The following is a 15,576-nucleotide window of genomic DNA, read 5'->3' on the forward strand; positions in this document are numbered from 1 at the left end:
CATTTTGAGATCTTTTGCCATTATTTGTTGTTGCCTATATGCTTTCTGCAACTCATCTTCAAGCTCACTGATTCTGTCTTTGGCTGTAGCCATTCTGTTATTGAGGACTCCTACTGAGTTTTTTAATTTCATCTACCGATTTTTTTTAATTGTGTCACTTCTGTTCGTAGCTTTGAAATTTCTGTTCTCATTTCTTCCTGGATTATCTTGGTGGACTGTTGAAATGCTGCATCCTTATCCTCCCTTAATTTATTGGATGTCCGTTCCATAGATGCTTTGAGTTCTTCACAATTTCCTCTCTGAATTCTCTATCTGAAAGGAGATTGCTGTATTTCTGGGAAGTCCCTGTTGGGGTTTTTGATATCCTTTCTTTAATCTCTCCTGGTGGTGGGGATTTTTGCTGTTTCTTCATGTTGTTATGGGCTTTACTGTCAGGCGCTCACCTTAGCTTGTGAGGGGCCTCAATTGAAGCTGTGGGACTACGATCTCTTTAAAAAGGGGTTTTTGCGCTGCTTGATGTGTTCACTGATAGTGGTTTTGAAATTAGGATGGGATAGGCTAATTGACTATTACCATGTAGTGACTAGGATGACCCGGCTATTCTTCAGAGGAATAGGTTATACCAATTGTGACCAAAGCACCATGCATGGAATGGGAGAAATAACTGCGGCCACTCCAGAAATAGGCCACGCCCACTTTTGAGACCATGCCCCCTGACATGAGGACACGACCCTAACCTGAGGAAGAGGGAGGGTCAGGGCTGCTTGGCGAGGTGCCTCAGAGGGGCCAGGCAGGGCTGGGGGCTTCTGAGCGAGCCCCAGACCTCGGGCAGGGGGTGAGGGACGGGCTTCTCCACTATCGTTATATTTCTAACACTTTCTAACACTGCAGGAAGTATGATAGTAACACAGTTAAGTTCCATACAATACTTTTCTTATGATATAAAGCTGCTGTTCAGGGCGATAGCTGAACATCTAGAGTTGTCACAGTAAAAATTGTAATCTGAACTATTGTAATGTCTAGTATATGATGTATATACAAAATCAAACAAGCTCTCAGCAGAAAGTTATAATCTCCTAGTCTGCATAGTAGAAGAAACATATAGAGGTGAAAATAAAATATTTTTTTTCAAATGGAACTTAACTTTAAAATCTTGCAATCATCTTATGAGTTAGACTAGCAGGATTTCTGAGAATTCTGAAGATTGTACTGCAATTGATTTTGGAAACCAAAAGATATAGAATTTTGAACTTTGTTGATGGTGTTTGATTTTGTTTATTTAGATATCTAATAAACTGATTTTCTCATACTGAATTCACATTAATATACTCACCTTTATTCTCATGTTTCTTTCTGAACAATAAATTTGTTTGGGATTGTTTTTTCCAGAATATTGTTTGATTTAGTATTATTTAATTTTTCCAGCCTGTTGTATTCTATCTATTCTGTTTGATATTTGTATCATTAACTTATATAAATATGTCCAATAAAATCACGAGAAAGATTGATTTCTAGGGCTAGAATTTAAGCTGAAATAAATAGGAATTGTTATGTGATAGAAGCAGATAGTCACACGACTTTTGTATAGGCTTTAAATTATACACATATGAGAAACCATATAAACAGTGATGTAAATAGCATTATCAGTCAGTAAAAAGAACAACAATTACACACAAATGCACATCACGTGGAAGGAGATTAAACAGATAGCAGATCCACTACTAATTGAGATAGCAACACGTGGTCAGTGTTGAACAAATCGTTTCCCCAACACAAGCCCTGTCACTGTCACTGTCACTGTCATCCCGTTGCTCATCAATTTGTTTGAGTGGGCACCAGTAACGTCTCTCATTGAGAGACTTATTGTTATTGTTTTTGGCATATCCAAGACGTACGGGTAGCTTGCCAGGCTCTGCCAAGAGGGCTCCATACTCTCGGTAGCTTGCCAGGCTCTCCGAGAGGGGCGAAGGAATTGAACTTGGGTCGGCCGCATGAAAGGTGAATGTCCAACCGCTGTGCTATTGCTCCAGCCCACCAGTTGTGATATTACAATAAAACATTGGTATGTTCCATCCATGTTATTAAATGACTTCTGATGTAAGAATGACATATGAGGTGGTTATAGACCCATTGCTGTCTCTGCTCAGGGTCAACTCCTGGCTTTGTGCTCAGGGACCTCTGTTGGTGGAAGTTCAGGATCATATACTGTGACAGAGATTAAACCGTGTGGCTGCAGGGAAGACAGCAGCCTTACCCCTCTAGGGCCCTAGGAATGATTTTCATAATCATTTTGAAGGTTAGAAATAAAATACTACTTTGTGACATAAAATTATATAAAATTAAATGCATAAGGCTCATAAATATCTTTTGAGCAGTCATGATCCTGTATTTATTATTCTCTACAACTTTTTCTTTTGTGTACTGCAGCAAAGGAGTTGAATAGCTTTGACAAAGACTTAGGGATTGCACTGAAATATTTACTAACTTTCCTTTTATCAAAATGTTTGCCAATTTGGTGGTAGAAGAAAGGTAGACTGAGCTTCTTTTGTAATAAATGGCATTACGAAAACTTTATCATGACAAAAATTAATCAGGAAAAATGTACTTCAGTATGTCATAGGGCTGCAAATGCTAATTTATACCCGTGTCTTATCTTTTAAGATTTTATCCTGTCAGCCTTCCAAGCTTTATAGCTTGATATTTTCTCAATCTATAGCTTCGCTTTTATTTCTAATTTTTGTTTCTAATTATTATTAAACATAATCTGCTCAAATTATTTAAATTCCATATCCAACAAAAACTAGATAAATCAGTATTTAATAAACTACATTATCACTATCAGTTGAGAAAAAAGAAACATCTTTTTTAAAAATAAGGTAATCTATTACCCTTTGTATTATTTGTACTAACAGTGATCTTTATAAATTCAGAATGAATGCAATAATATAATCACTTTAGTAGTGATTAAATATGATGATTATTTATTTGAAGAAGTGTAATTAATGGTAAAAATAATGAGGAGAAGTGTAATTAATCTAAAATCAAGTAGAGAAATTGCTCTTCTTTAAGAGTCAGTTGCTTGTTATGAAAGAATGGAATAGGCAATTAAACTGAAAAGAAAAAGAGAACTAGAATTTCAAATTCAATATTATAGTTTAGAGCTTCAAATACATTTTACTATTTCTGGGCGGTCACTTTCGCGACCATGCAACATCGTATGCTCTTTGTTACCAACAATAGAAAACACAATCTAATGATGCCATTCTGGAAGTTCTGACTGTTGGGGGGAAAAACTCCAAATAATGATAGTGAGTTTCCTGTTGAAAATTGAATGTAATCAAAGTAAGGAAAGAGTAAAGTGAAAATCATCTGCCACACAGCAGAGGGGGAGTGGGAGGGGGGTATGCTGGGGTTATTGGTTGTGAAACATGTGCACTGGTGAACGGATGGGTGTTTGAGCATGGTATGACTTGATCCTAAAGGCCCTGTAACTGTTCTTATGGTGACTCAATTAAAAAATAAAAAAAAATTAAAAAATAAGAAAAAAGTGCATTTTACTTTTAATTTTTTCTAATATACAATTTTAATAATTCCATAGTGATCATATTCACTTTTTAAATTTAAACCATTTAAATCATTTTGTAAATTTATTTTTATCAGGATCATATTTTGGTTAATGTGACACTAAGCTTATGTTTTAATGAATCACTTTAGAATTTACCGATTATATACATTTAGAGAATCGCTTAATTTTCTAAAGATATTAAGCAGATTTTTAGGTAATTTCAGCAATCATTTTGTACATATATCTTATCTCTTCGCTTGGTTTATGTTTTCTTTGTTTTGATCATACTCTTTTACAACAATCCTGAATAACCTCTCCTATTTCAGTGATTATTTGGAAATATATACATCTGTTTTAGAATTAGGGTATCTGTATATACCAGGACATTATCTAGATCTTATAAATAATCCAAAAAAATCATAGCTGAGAAAAAATGCTCAAATACAAAAATTCACTTGTATTGTGCTCTCAAGATTCCTTGTTTCCCATATGTGTTCCATCTGCTCTGACCTAGCTACCCTGGGTCATTTGACTACTATGTCTATGTACCTGGACATCATTTACTTTTCATATGAATGCATTTATCTGTGTGGGGTTAAAATAAGAAAATAATGTATTTTTTAAAATGACATATTCTTTAATGAAAGGATCTTGCATTACAGTGAGGTTTTTACAGTAGTGTAACTCTTTCTTTGTTATTTGCTTTGGAACCTTCTGCAATGGTCTTTGTGTATTCCTCAGGCTTTGTTTTCAGTTTGGCCCCAGTGGTACTCAAGAGAAAATAGTGCGGTTGAGGATTAAACCCTTCCTGCAAAAAATATGCTCCAGCCCACTAAGTATTCTCCTATCATTGTGTTTTTGTTGTTTTTGTTGCACACAGCAGAGCCTGGCATATTCAATATGCCAGAAACAGTAACAAACAAGTCTCACAATGAAGACGTTTCTGGTGCCTGCTCAAGCAAATTGATGAGCAACAGGATGACAGTGACAGTGACAGTTTTTGTTGTATCATTTTTAAAAATGATTTATATGAATTTTCTATGCATATTTCTGTATTAAAAGACGGCTTTCTAGGTGTTATAACATTGTATGATTGAAACTCAAGTCATGAACGACTTTGTAAAGGTGTACCTCAGGGTGATTCAATTTTCAAAAAAGACTCCTTTCATTGCAAACCATAACACCCAAAGGGAGAGAGAGAAAGTAAGAGTGAATGTGTCTGCCACAGAAGCAGGAAATGGGAAGGGTGTGGATGACAGGAGGGCCACTGGGGATATTGGTAGTGGGGAGTGGGCACTGGTGGAGGGATGGCTATTCGAAATTGATTGAAATGTATTCACGAAAAATTTGTAAGTCAGTGACTGTATCTTATGGTGATTCATTAAAATAAAAAAATCCTAATTAGGGTCAGAGAAATGGCACAGGGTTTATGAGGCTTGAGTTGTATGGGGCTAATCCTGGTTTTGTCCCTAGCATCACATGGTCACCAGGCACGAATTCATGGTATCCCTGAATCCGTGCCTGGGGATACCACTTCTATAGTATTTTTTTTTTTTGGGTTTTTGGGTCACACCCGGCGATGCACAGGGGTTACTCCTGACTCTTCACTCAGGAATCACCCCTGGCGGTGCTCAGGGGACCATATGGGATGCTGGGATTAGAACCCAGGTCAGGCCGCGTGCAAGGCAAACACCCTACCCGCTGTGCTATCGCTCCAGCCCCATCACTTCTATAGTATTTTACACGGAACAGTGTTTCTAAACTTCAGATCCCTCATGCTATTATCATGTGAGAAAATACAATTTTTAAACTACATATGCTGAATGCATATTGGACACTCAATTATATCCTAGAATATATCCTAATCCACTGGGTGTGACTCAGAACCTCCCTGTTTCAAATCCACATTAAAATTCATTCAAATGCTTTATTATCCCTATCATTTTTTAAGATGATGGCACTAAAACTTGGGCAGTAGAATCACAGTGAAGATCGTGACATGTTTTCTGAGTTGGGGCCCAATATAGGGATCCAGAGATTGAATCTGGGCCAGCCATGTGCAAGGCAAACTCAAAGGCATACTGTCTCTCCAGCCCCCTGACACAGTAAATCATTCTATGTAGTATGCTTGATCACTTGGTATTGCCTCCTTTTGTATTCCTATCCTGACATTCACTGTTATTTCTATGATTCTAGGATATAATTGAGTGTCCAATATGCATTCAGCATAATGTAGTTTACAAATTATATTTTCATACATGATACTAGCATTAGGGATCTCAGACGTAGAGACATGGTTCCATTTGAAAAACCATAAAACTGGACTTAGAGACATGGTTCCATTTGAAAAACCATAAAACTGGGACAGGACATAGTTAGAATTTGAAAGATCCGCCTCTTTATATTAAAGACATTAACGTAGTTCTTAGCCTTTTTTCCCAAAATACCAAGCAGAGGAAACGTTGGTAGGATTGTTAGTCTTCTTTGTGTGTGAGAGGGTGCTGAAGGTGAAGGTTAGGCAGAGACAATGAATAAGAATTTTTGACACAAATGGCTAAGCACGGAAGAATTCATGATCATCCAATTTCTCTTTCCAAGCAAAATCAATTAGTCTATGACTTTCAAAAAGGAATGAACTCCTTTCAATGCATTTTGAAAGGAATGGAAGAGACTTGTTACTTCAACAAAGACTTGTTACTTCATCTGTGTGATATATTTTCTGTTGTATGCAGAACTCTTTTATTTATTTTGTTTGTTTTGGTTAATTTGGGGGTCACCTATTAGTGTTCCCAGGACCTTATGTGGTACAGGGGTTCAATGTAGGCCTTTTGCATTCAAAATAGGCGCTCAGTCTTTTGAGCTGTCTCTAGCTCCAAGAATCTCTTTAAAACCAAAGTCTTATTGAAATCTGTGGCAAATACCATGACACTTCTTTTAACAAAATACTTTGTTAAATTAATGCACTGATTATAATTAAAGATCATGTCCAGGCTATACCCTACCTATAGTGAAGACTTATGTTTTAATGTTTTAAAATAATTAATTTGTAACCATTGCCTCCTTAGTGCAAATGGCCATTAAATCTCCACGAGAACTGCAATGGCTTGTTAACCTTGCCTCTTTAAAGTTTATTCAGCTGTCAGTGTGGTCATTTTATAATATAAAACAAAAGCCGTTCCTTGTTTCACAGTTCTGCAGTAACAGAATATTTTTTCAAAGTAAAATTTAAAATTCTTTCCATGACCAGCACATTTATTAATGATCTTCCTCTAATCCCTAATTGCTCCCTTAACTTAATTTCATGCCGCTGTCTCCTTCATTTTCTCTGTTCTAATGCCATTAATTTTCTTTGTTGTTTCAGGAACAGAGCAAATGTGTCAGGTGGTGGGAGGAGGAGTACATGTATATTATACATAATTTAAGAATAACTTTATCCAATTATAGAGATATGATTTATCTAAACTATTTGGACCACAGACTTGCACTATTGTTTATATTTGTTTCATATGTACCAATGTGTAAAGATTTAGGGAGAGAGAATGGGAGTGACATCTACGTGTGCGTAGATAACACAGTCTATTTTTTTTGTCTTTTTTTTATTAGTTTATTTTTAATTAGAGAGTCAATGTGAGGGTACAGTTACAGATTTATACATTTTTGTGCTCATGTTTCCCCCACACAAAGTTCGATAACCCATCCCTTCACCAGTGCCCATTCTCCACCACCAGTAAACCCAACATCCCTCCCACCTCCCCAGTCTCGTCTCCCCCCACCCCACACTGCCACTATGGCAGGGTCTTCCCTTTTGTTCTCTTGCTCTGATTAGGTGTTGTGGTTTGCAATAAAGGTGTTGAGTGGCCACTGTGTTCAGTCTCTAGTCTATATTCGGCCCGCATCACCCTTCCCCCACATGACCTCCAACCACATTTTACTTGGTGGTCCCTTCCCTGAGTTACCCAGAATGAGAGACCAGCCTCCAAGCCATGGAGACAACCTCCTGGTACTTATTTCTACTATTCTTGGGCATTAGTCTTATAGTCTATTATTCTATATTCCACAGATGAGTGCAATCTTTCTATGTCTGCCTCTCTCTTTCTGACTCATTTCACTTAGCATGATACTTTCCATGTTGATCCACTTATATGCAAACGTCATGACCTCATTTTTTCTAACAGCTGCATAGTATTCCATTGTATAGATGTACCAGAGTTTCTTCAACCAGTCATCTGTTCTAGGGCACTCGGGTTTTTTCCAGATTCTGGCTATTGTAAACAGTGCTGCGATGAACATATAAGTGCAGATGTCACTTCGACTATACTTTTTGGCTTTTCTGGGATATATTCCCAGCAGTGGTATTGCTGGGTCAAATGGGAGCTCAAACTCTAGTTTTTTGAGAATCGTCCATATTAACACAGGCTATTTTAAGGGCATTGCTGTGAATGAAATAGATAAGTATTAGGAAATTTGGTACAGATGAATGGCAGAATTTAAATTACCTTCAAATAAAACCAGTTGTTGTGGTTATGGGAGAGATACTATAGGACGTACGTCATGCTCTTCACATGTAGCTATCTCTGCTACAATTCCTGGTCCGATGTATGGTTCCCCAAGCACTGTGTGGGATCACTCCAAGCACCAAGCCAGGACTAAGACCTAAGCACTACGTGGCTCAAAGTCAAATATCAGAAAGAAGGTCCAAGCCCCAATAAAGGCAATCAAATATTGCTATATGCATTATTTTAGGATAGATTTAGGGGCATTAAGAAAAGAACAGGAAAACCAGCAACATAGACAAAGAAATACTGGCAACAAATGATACATTTGGAGTTAAGTAATGATAAATGGGTTAAGGCACTTGCTTTTCATATGCCAAATCCATAATCTAGTCCACTGAAAGAGTGATCCCTGAAAACAGCCTAGAGTAAGCCCTGAGCTCAGAGCCTGTGGCACAAACAGACATGGTCCAGAAGAGAAAGGAAGGAAGGGAAGGAAGGAAGGAGGAATTTGTGGTGGCTGGGATCAGATTAGCATCATTCTGGCAGTGAGAAATAAGAAAAAATAACAGATCTTGGTTTTAGAAGTGTTGTGAACATTATTTTTAAGTTCCACATTCCTATAACATGTCTTTATTGCTTCAGCTTTGAGCAAAGAAAATTTAAAATTGCAGTAGGTTAAATGGATAATAAATTGTCCATGAAAAACCACTTGGGACCAGAGCAATAGTACAGTGGGTAGGGTGCTTACCTTGCAGGTGGCCTAAGCATGTTCATGAAGGCTTTCCATTTGGGCCCCTGTGCCCGGATAGCAGTGATATCTAACTGCAGAGCCAGGAGGAAGTCCTTAGCACTACTGGGTGTGACCCCAAAACAACAACAACTAAAACTGTAATATTGTGTAGTCCTAAATTTGTGTGTCCATGTATATATAACACATACATGCTTTATATAACACATATATAAGTTATATGCAACAAGTAATATATATGTTAAAACTTAAACACATAAATCTACAAATATATATCTGAATTAATTTGCATAAAATACATGCTAGAGACACGCCATAGTATATTATAGCCTCAGGCATTGGGATTCAAATCAGACATTAAATATTTTACTTCACATTTGCAACCTATTTTCAATGAGAAATTTAATATTAGCTTTTACAACTAATAAGGTAACTCAGCTTGATGATATGTTTCTACATTCCTGATGGTGAGTGTATATTAGTGACTTCCAATAGGTTAATATTTTATGGCACGTGTGAGTGGTGAAAAAGTCCAATTTCCTTATTTTGTTTTGAAAATAGAAAAATACCTTTGTCAAAATAGTATTTCCTTTTTTTTTTTTCCCAATTGTGTTGCCACTATAAATGAAGCCTACCCATTCATTATAGGCCATTGAATACATTTTAAATTCTTTATTTTCAGCCTTGGATCAACTGTTCAATTCTCTTGTGATGAAGATTATGTCCTACAGGGAGCTAAAAGCATCACCTGTCAACGAATAGCTGAAGTCTTTGCTGCTTGGAGTGACCACCGGCCTGTTTGTAAAGGTAATAATGTCTTTAAAATTGGCATGTGGCCAACACATTTTAATTTTATTCATTTATTTTTGGTATTTTATTGAATGAGATTTCCATTAAATCTTTGATATGCCATCAAGTCATTAATGAGGCATTTAAATCAGTTATTTAGTAATGTGTCTTCAAAATATGGACTACATTAACCACTGTGTTAGATTACCAAGGATTTCCCAATATAGTAATCATATAATAGCATTTAGAACATAATATATGTAATACTTATATTATAGTAAGTTTGTTGGTCTTTTGTATGTGTAGCAAAAATAACCCTGTGGTATGGACTGCATGCATAAAATGTTTAGCTCTTTTTTTTTTTCACCATTTGTTTTGGAGCCACACTTAGTTGGTGCTTGGGATTTTTCCAGTCAGATCATCCCTGGCAGGTCTGCACTCCTGCTAGACCACTAGCAAGAGAGCTAGGTTGCGAGCTAGAGGGACTTCCAGGGAGAGAATACGGGTGGTACCCGTGCAAGGGAAGTGCCTTGTCCACTTCACTTTCTCTCTGGTCCACGAAATGGGTCTGTTAACTGCAGTTCTACCTCTGCTTGTACAGTTGCTATTTTAATTATTTATATATCCATTTTTTTGTGCTTTTGGTGGAATGGAGGAGCTTGAGTCTTATTGTTATTTCATATAAACTCAGACAAATAAATGAGTGTTCTAGCTTTTTGTGTGAGTAGCAATTGCTAATAAGGTACACTCCTGCCACCTTTCTGCAAATGAAATATTTTCATATAAACTTAACGAGGTTTCTTTTTTATACATTTTTTTTAAGCCTTGTTTGAATATGAACATCACATTCCGATTTTTGCATGCGCTGGTGGTGTTTGTGTCCCTGGTGTATTTTGGGCCACAGCCTGTCTGGTGCTCAGGATTGAGTGTGTTCTGTGTTCAGGGATCACTCCTGGTGCTGGCAGCAGATCATATGTGGCGCCGTGATCGAGTGCAGGCACAAAAAATTCCAACTACTTGATCCACTCTACTCTCTCTCCAGACTCTGTTTTTGTTTTCAATAACTGCTTCTCATTGTATTTTTGTCTGTATCTAAGTGCTCAAATTTCTGCTAGCTCCTCGCAGAGTAAGGATGATATCACGGGGACAGAGGACTAACAGATTTTAGAACTGCTGTAGAGAAAAGACAAAAATAGTTGGTAATTGGCTCGATACAGTTAGAAACAGGGAAGACAGGGAAGAATAAAAGATGTTAGTCAAGTTTATAAGGCTAGGAAAAGAAGTTTGGTTAAAACCTGCCCTACTGAGTGTCCCGTCCTGCGGGACCAGTAATTCAGAGTTTCGAAGAGGAACTACCTGAAAAAGTCATGGGCGAGAGAGAAGGAGACCAAGCAAGGGAGTGTTGTCAAGGTCTCGTTTATTGAAGGCAGAAGCACAAAATATATAGGCTGTAGGGCAGGCCGGAACAGGGGTCCGGAGGGGGTCACCAGGGGTATTTGCTTAAGGGGACATGATGGGCCGGAGCACGATTTGTCTGTGCTTTTTTGTCCCCAGCACAGGATGTCTGTCTCTGTAACAGTTCAGCTATTATCTTGTGATGCATATATTTTCATAATATCCTGGTGGCTAATCTTTGTTTAGGGAACGGCCAAGTTCTCTTTCCCAAGGTTTCGGCCCCCAACAACTGAAGGCTTACTTCTGGTGGGTCTCCATGGACCCTTTGTGGTGTAGATAAAATCTGGGGCAGCTGCATGCAAGGAAATAGCCTTTCCCACTCCACTCTCTGGCCAGACAGTGAAAAGAATCTTAAATACCATGAACTTGGGTTATTGAATTTTGTGTGAGGATTTTCTATTGGTACCAGTGTTTCCATCATTGGCTCCATTTTTAGTTAATAATAAACTATTTCACTGTCACTGTCACTGTCATCTCATTGTTCATCGATTTGCTCGAGCAGGCATGAGTAATGTCTCCATCGTGAGACTTATTACTGTTTTTGGCATATGGAATAAACTACTTCTCAATAATAATAATAATAATAATGATAACATTAATAACAGAATAATTGGATGAGGAACTGTAATGTATCAAAGACCAGAGAAGGGAAGAAATCAAGGGAGTTATTACTGAAGGAACAGAGGTCAGATCCCAACTTTTGTTATACTGGTGATGTGAAAGAGTGATACAGCTAAGTATCCAAGGCACAGACTCAACAACACTGAAAACATGAGAGTCAAACAGCAAGCACTGAACTTTGTAACTTGATAATGTTGTAATATGTCTTAAAGTTGGGAGATGTTGGAGGGGATGGGAAGGCAGAGATGGAGAATAAAACACTGATGAAGGGAAGTTCGTTGACACTGGTGATGGAATTGGTTTTGAAATATTATATACCTAAAACTCAACTATCAATATCTTTGTAAATCAAGGCTCTTTAATTAAATAAATTTTTTATAAGATAAATAATTCTCAGAGAGTATACTAATGTCATGTATATTGACTCATTTAAAATTCAATATCCATTATTGGGAGCATTATTATCTTCATTTAGAATTGAGGAATAAGGCAGACAGAGACCCAGTAACTTTTCAAACTCAAAAGTCCTGAACATGACATAGTTCTAAATAAAGTCTTTCTAAAAGAGAGAAATCCAGGATTTGAAACTTTGGGATTAGTAATAATAATAATAAAATAATGAAAAGAGGCAACATGTATTTTTCACTCACTTGAAACTGACTACCCATTCAAAAAAGACTATAGTCTACCTATTTTTTTAGCTCAAGCAAAATGTTCTTGTCACAGGTGAATATTCATTACCTTTCTTGTTTTCAAGCTCTTATGGAATTTCATATAATGCTATTTTAAAATATTTTAAAATAGTGCTAGAAGGAATAAAGAATTAAGAATAATGGGAAAGCTAGGTAAAGTATTTATATGATCTTAATACATCAAAACTGAGTAGCAACTTTTAATGATAACTTGCTTATTGAACTTACATAAGCTGCCAAATAGAGAACTTGGCAACTTTGGATGAAAGTTGCAGTCTGTCTAATACAAAGTCATTGATGCACACAAAAATAACATTCTGTTGGCTATTGAGTCTGAAACGTATTGCAACATTCTGAATAACATGACATGGTGAGTGCTAAGTGCCATAGGAGTTAGTTACATTAGTATAGGGAATAAAACCAAACTAAAACGTTAAATGTTGACTCTTTCCCTTTAAATTCTTTTGTAGTTGGGGGGAGGGGGTGTTAGTTGGATGGGGAAGCTGAGCTGAACAAGGCCAGGAACCCTTTTTAATTTTGACCAATGTAACCAGTGATAAAATGCAAAAATACAGTGGTCAGTTTGGGCTCTGCAGTGGAAGTGAGAATCTTGGCCATGTCTGTAGCACCCTGACAGACTCCCGGACCGCGGCTGGCTGTGCTCAGGGGAAATTGTGGTGCCCGATATGGGAATGAAGCTGGTTGCGTAGAGCACGCAGCTTAAGCCCTGCACAGTATCTCTCATCCCTGAAAGCTGATTTCTTGTGATATCTCCTGTATATGCATCTTAGTTATAAGAAATGATGTAAGTGGTAGATTTAAAATTGTCCAACACAACTATTCCTGATTAAGTTTTATATAAATTAAATGGCTAAAAGAGGCATTGGGGAATAGGAGATGAACAGAAACACATACTGTTAATGTAGGAACAATTAACACAAGAGAAATGATACCTGGGTTGTGGAATTTAAGATCTGTAAGAAGTAGGACAGAAACTATTACTGTGTTTGTTTGGGGGCCATACTTGGCATTGCTTGGAGCTTACTGCTGGATCTAAACTCTAGGGTCACTTCCGGCAGAGAATGGGAGTCCGTATGTCCACTTGTAGGGCTTGAGCCTGAGTGACCCATGGGCAGGGCAAGCGCCCTACTCTCTCTCCAGTCCGTTAACTATCATTTTTTTTTACTCTAGACTTCCATTTCAATGAAAATGATGAACCATATTTATTATGATTATGAATTATTCAGAGATAGAAATAACGTTATATTATTTATACTCACAAATTTCCATAGATAGCACAGAGTAGCTCTATACTGATTTAAATTTAAGTTGTTGAGTATTGATTTATAATAATCTTCAAGTTGAGGACAGTTGTATTTCTATATCACTTCTATATTTATGTGTAAGACATTTATACATTAAGTCTATAGTCATTGATTCATGCTATGGTCATTAGGTAATTATGTAAAATAATTAGGTCATTATGTAAAATTTTCAGACTGCTAATGGTGATAATTTTTAAAATCTTTTCTACGGATGCTGATCATTTCTATATAGATTTGTTTGCTTATTGCATGCAAGACACATGTGTGTGGATTAAAAAGAACATTTTGCTATTAGAAATTACTGACTGTGGTTCTGGAAACAGTAATGGAGAGAACATGCTGAAATAGTAATTGAAGTTTTAAAATGACTATCCACTGTGAGTCTGAACAAAGGCTAGTTTTCATGTCTTATGGGTACTTGGACAGAATAAATATGCTTTTTCCCAGACAGAAGCATAAATAGCAGTATCAGTGCACTGCACCTTTGAGAGGTTATTAATATAGCTGCTGTCTATGTGTTGCATGGTTGAGCAATCAAGAAATGGTGATTTTAAAGAATTGAAAGTTCACAAAAATGGCATATTATGAATTAAAAGAAAAAGACCAATTCAGAAATTAATAATAATGTGTTTTACACAAACTCAGTTAATAATTTTTATTTCCTAAATGGGATATGTATATGGAATATTTACTATATTGCAGTTTCAGTTATGAAAACAATTATTTCTTTGTTGAAAAATCTAATAGATTTCAAAAATATAGAGCTTATGCAAATAGGCATCTAACTTGAATAGTACATTGGATATTTATTTTAAACATGCATATTGTTCAAATAAGTAGTATTTCCAAAGGAGTTAAGCATATGCATACTTGGAAACAGTTAAGCGTTACTATAGACTAAATACTTTTTTTTTACTAATTTTCAGACCATATTTATTTTTCTAACTCCAAATAACCGACAATTTTTTGTCTATTAAGGCAGATAGCTTGAGCCACTTGTAGGAATAAAGAAAGGATTGCCGGAGGCCAAATTTATAAAAGGCACAGAAGCATAAACAGAAGGATTCTAGAAGGCAAGAGGAGACAGGAATCACTTCTAACTCTTTTATTATAATTTTGATCACTTACAAATATAGTGATTTTTTTTTGTTTGTTTGGGGGCCACATCCAGCAGTGCTCAGGTCTTACTCCTATCTCTGTACTTAGGGATCCCTTCTGTTAGGCTCGGAGGACCATTTGGAGGTCCTGGGATCCCACCTGTGTTAGATACACGCAGAACAGATTCACTACCCACTGTACTATTTCTTTGGACCAATAATAATAATAATTATGTATACTGTTAGTCAAAGAAATATGCCATTTAATACCACTAAAATACAGTTTGTGATGCATTTCATTCTTTTCTAGTGATTTGCAGGACCTAAACACAAAACTAAATCATACTTAACAGTTTTTACAATAGAGAGGTATAATATTTTGCAAATTGTAACTGAGGATTATTTCTTCCTTGATTGAAGATGGTCAGACAAAGATACAAAGGACATACTGTGTGTTCATGCCTTGGCGTTATTTTGGATTTCAACAGCGATCTTTGGAACTGATTTCTGATATACAGGTTATATCGTGGGAAAATATTACAATGTGCTGGCATTTATGTTTGATATGGTGGGAATAGACGATCCCTGTGTTTGGTTTGATATGTGGAATAATGTAAAAGGAGAAACATTAGATTAATTTATGCATTTTCACCTTTGAAGTTTCTCTAGATATACTCTTCAACCTCTAAACACATTGTCACTATAATTTATCATGCATATTGATGGTAGAATAGTCTCATGACATAAGTTACCATTAGTACAGCAGGTAGGGCACTTGCCTGTACATA

General features: G+C 36.6%; 1 protein-coding gene across 2 annotated transcripts in view; it reads left to right on the forward strand.

Moving 5' to 3' along the window:
- The window catches only part of CSMD3 (CUB and Sushi multiple domains 3), a 1,180,343-nt gene that overhangs the window by 489,330 nt on the left and 675,437 nt on the right, over positions 1–15,576 (forward strand). For both annotated transcript variants that reach the window (XM_004607658.2, XM_055125482.1), the window contains one exon: positions 9,492–9,616. In XM_004607658.2, coding sequence (XP_004607715.2) covers positions 9,492–9,616 — 125 coding nt within the window. The remainder of the gene's footprint in view (positions 1–9,491; positions 9,617–15,576) is intronic.

Source organism: Sorex araneus, chromosome 2, assembly GCF_027595985.1.
Source record: "Sorex araneus isolate mSorAra2 chromosome 2, mSorAra2.pri, whole genome shotgun sequence".
NCBI classification, from domain to species: Eukaryota; Metazoa; Chordata; class Mammalia; order Eulipotyphla; family Soricidae; genus Sorex; species Sorex araneus.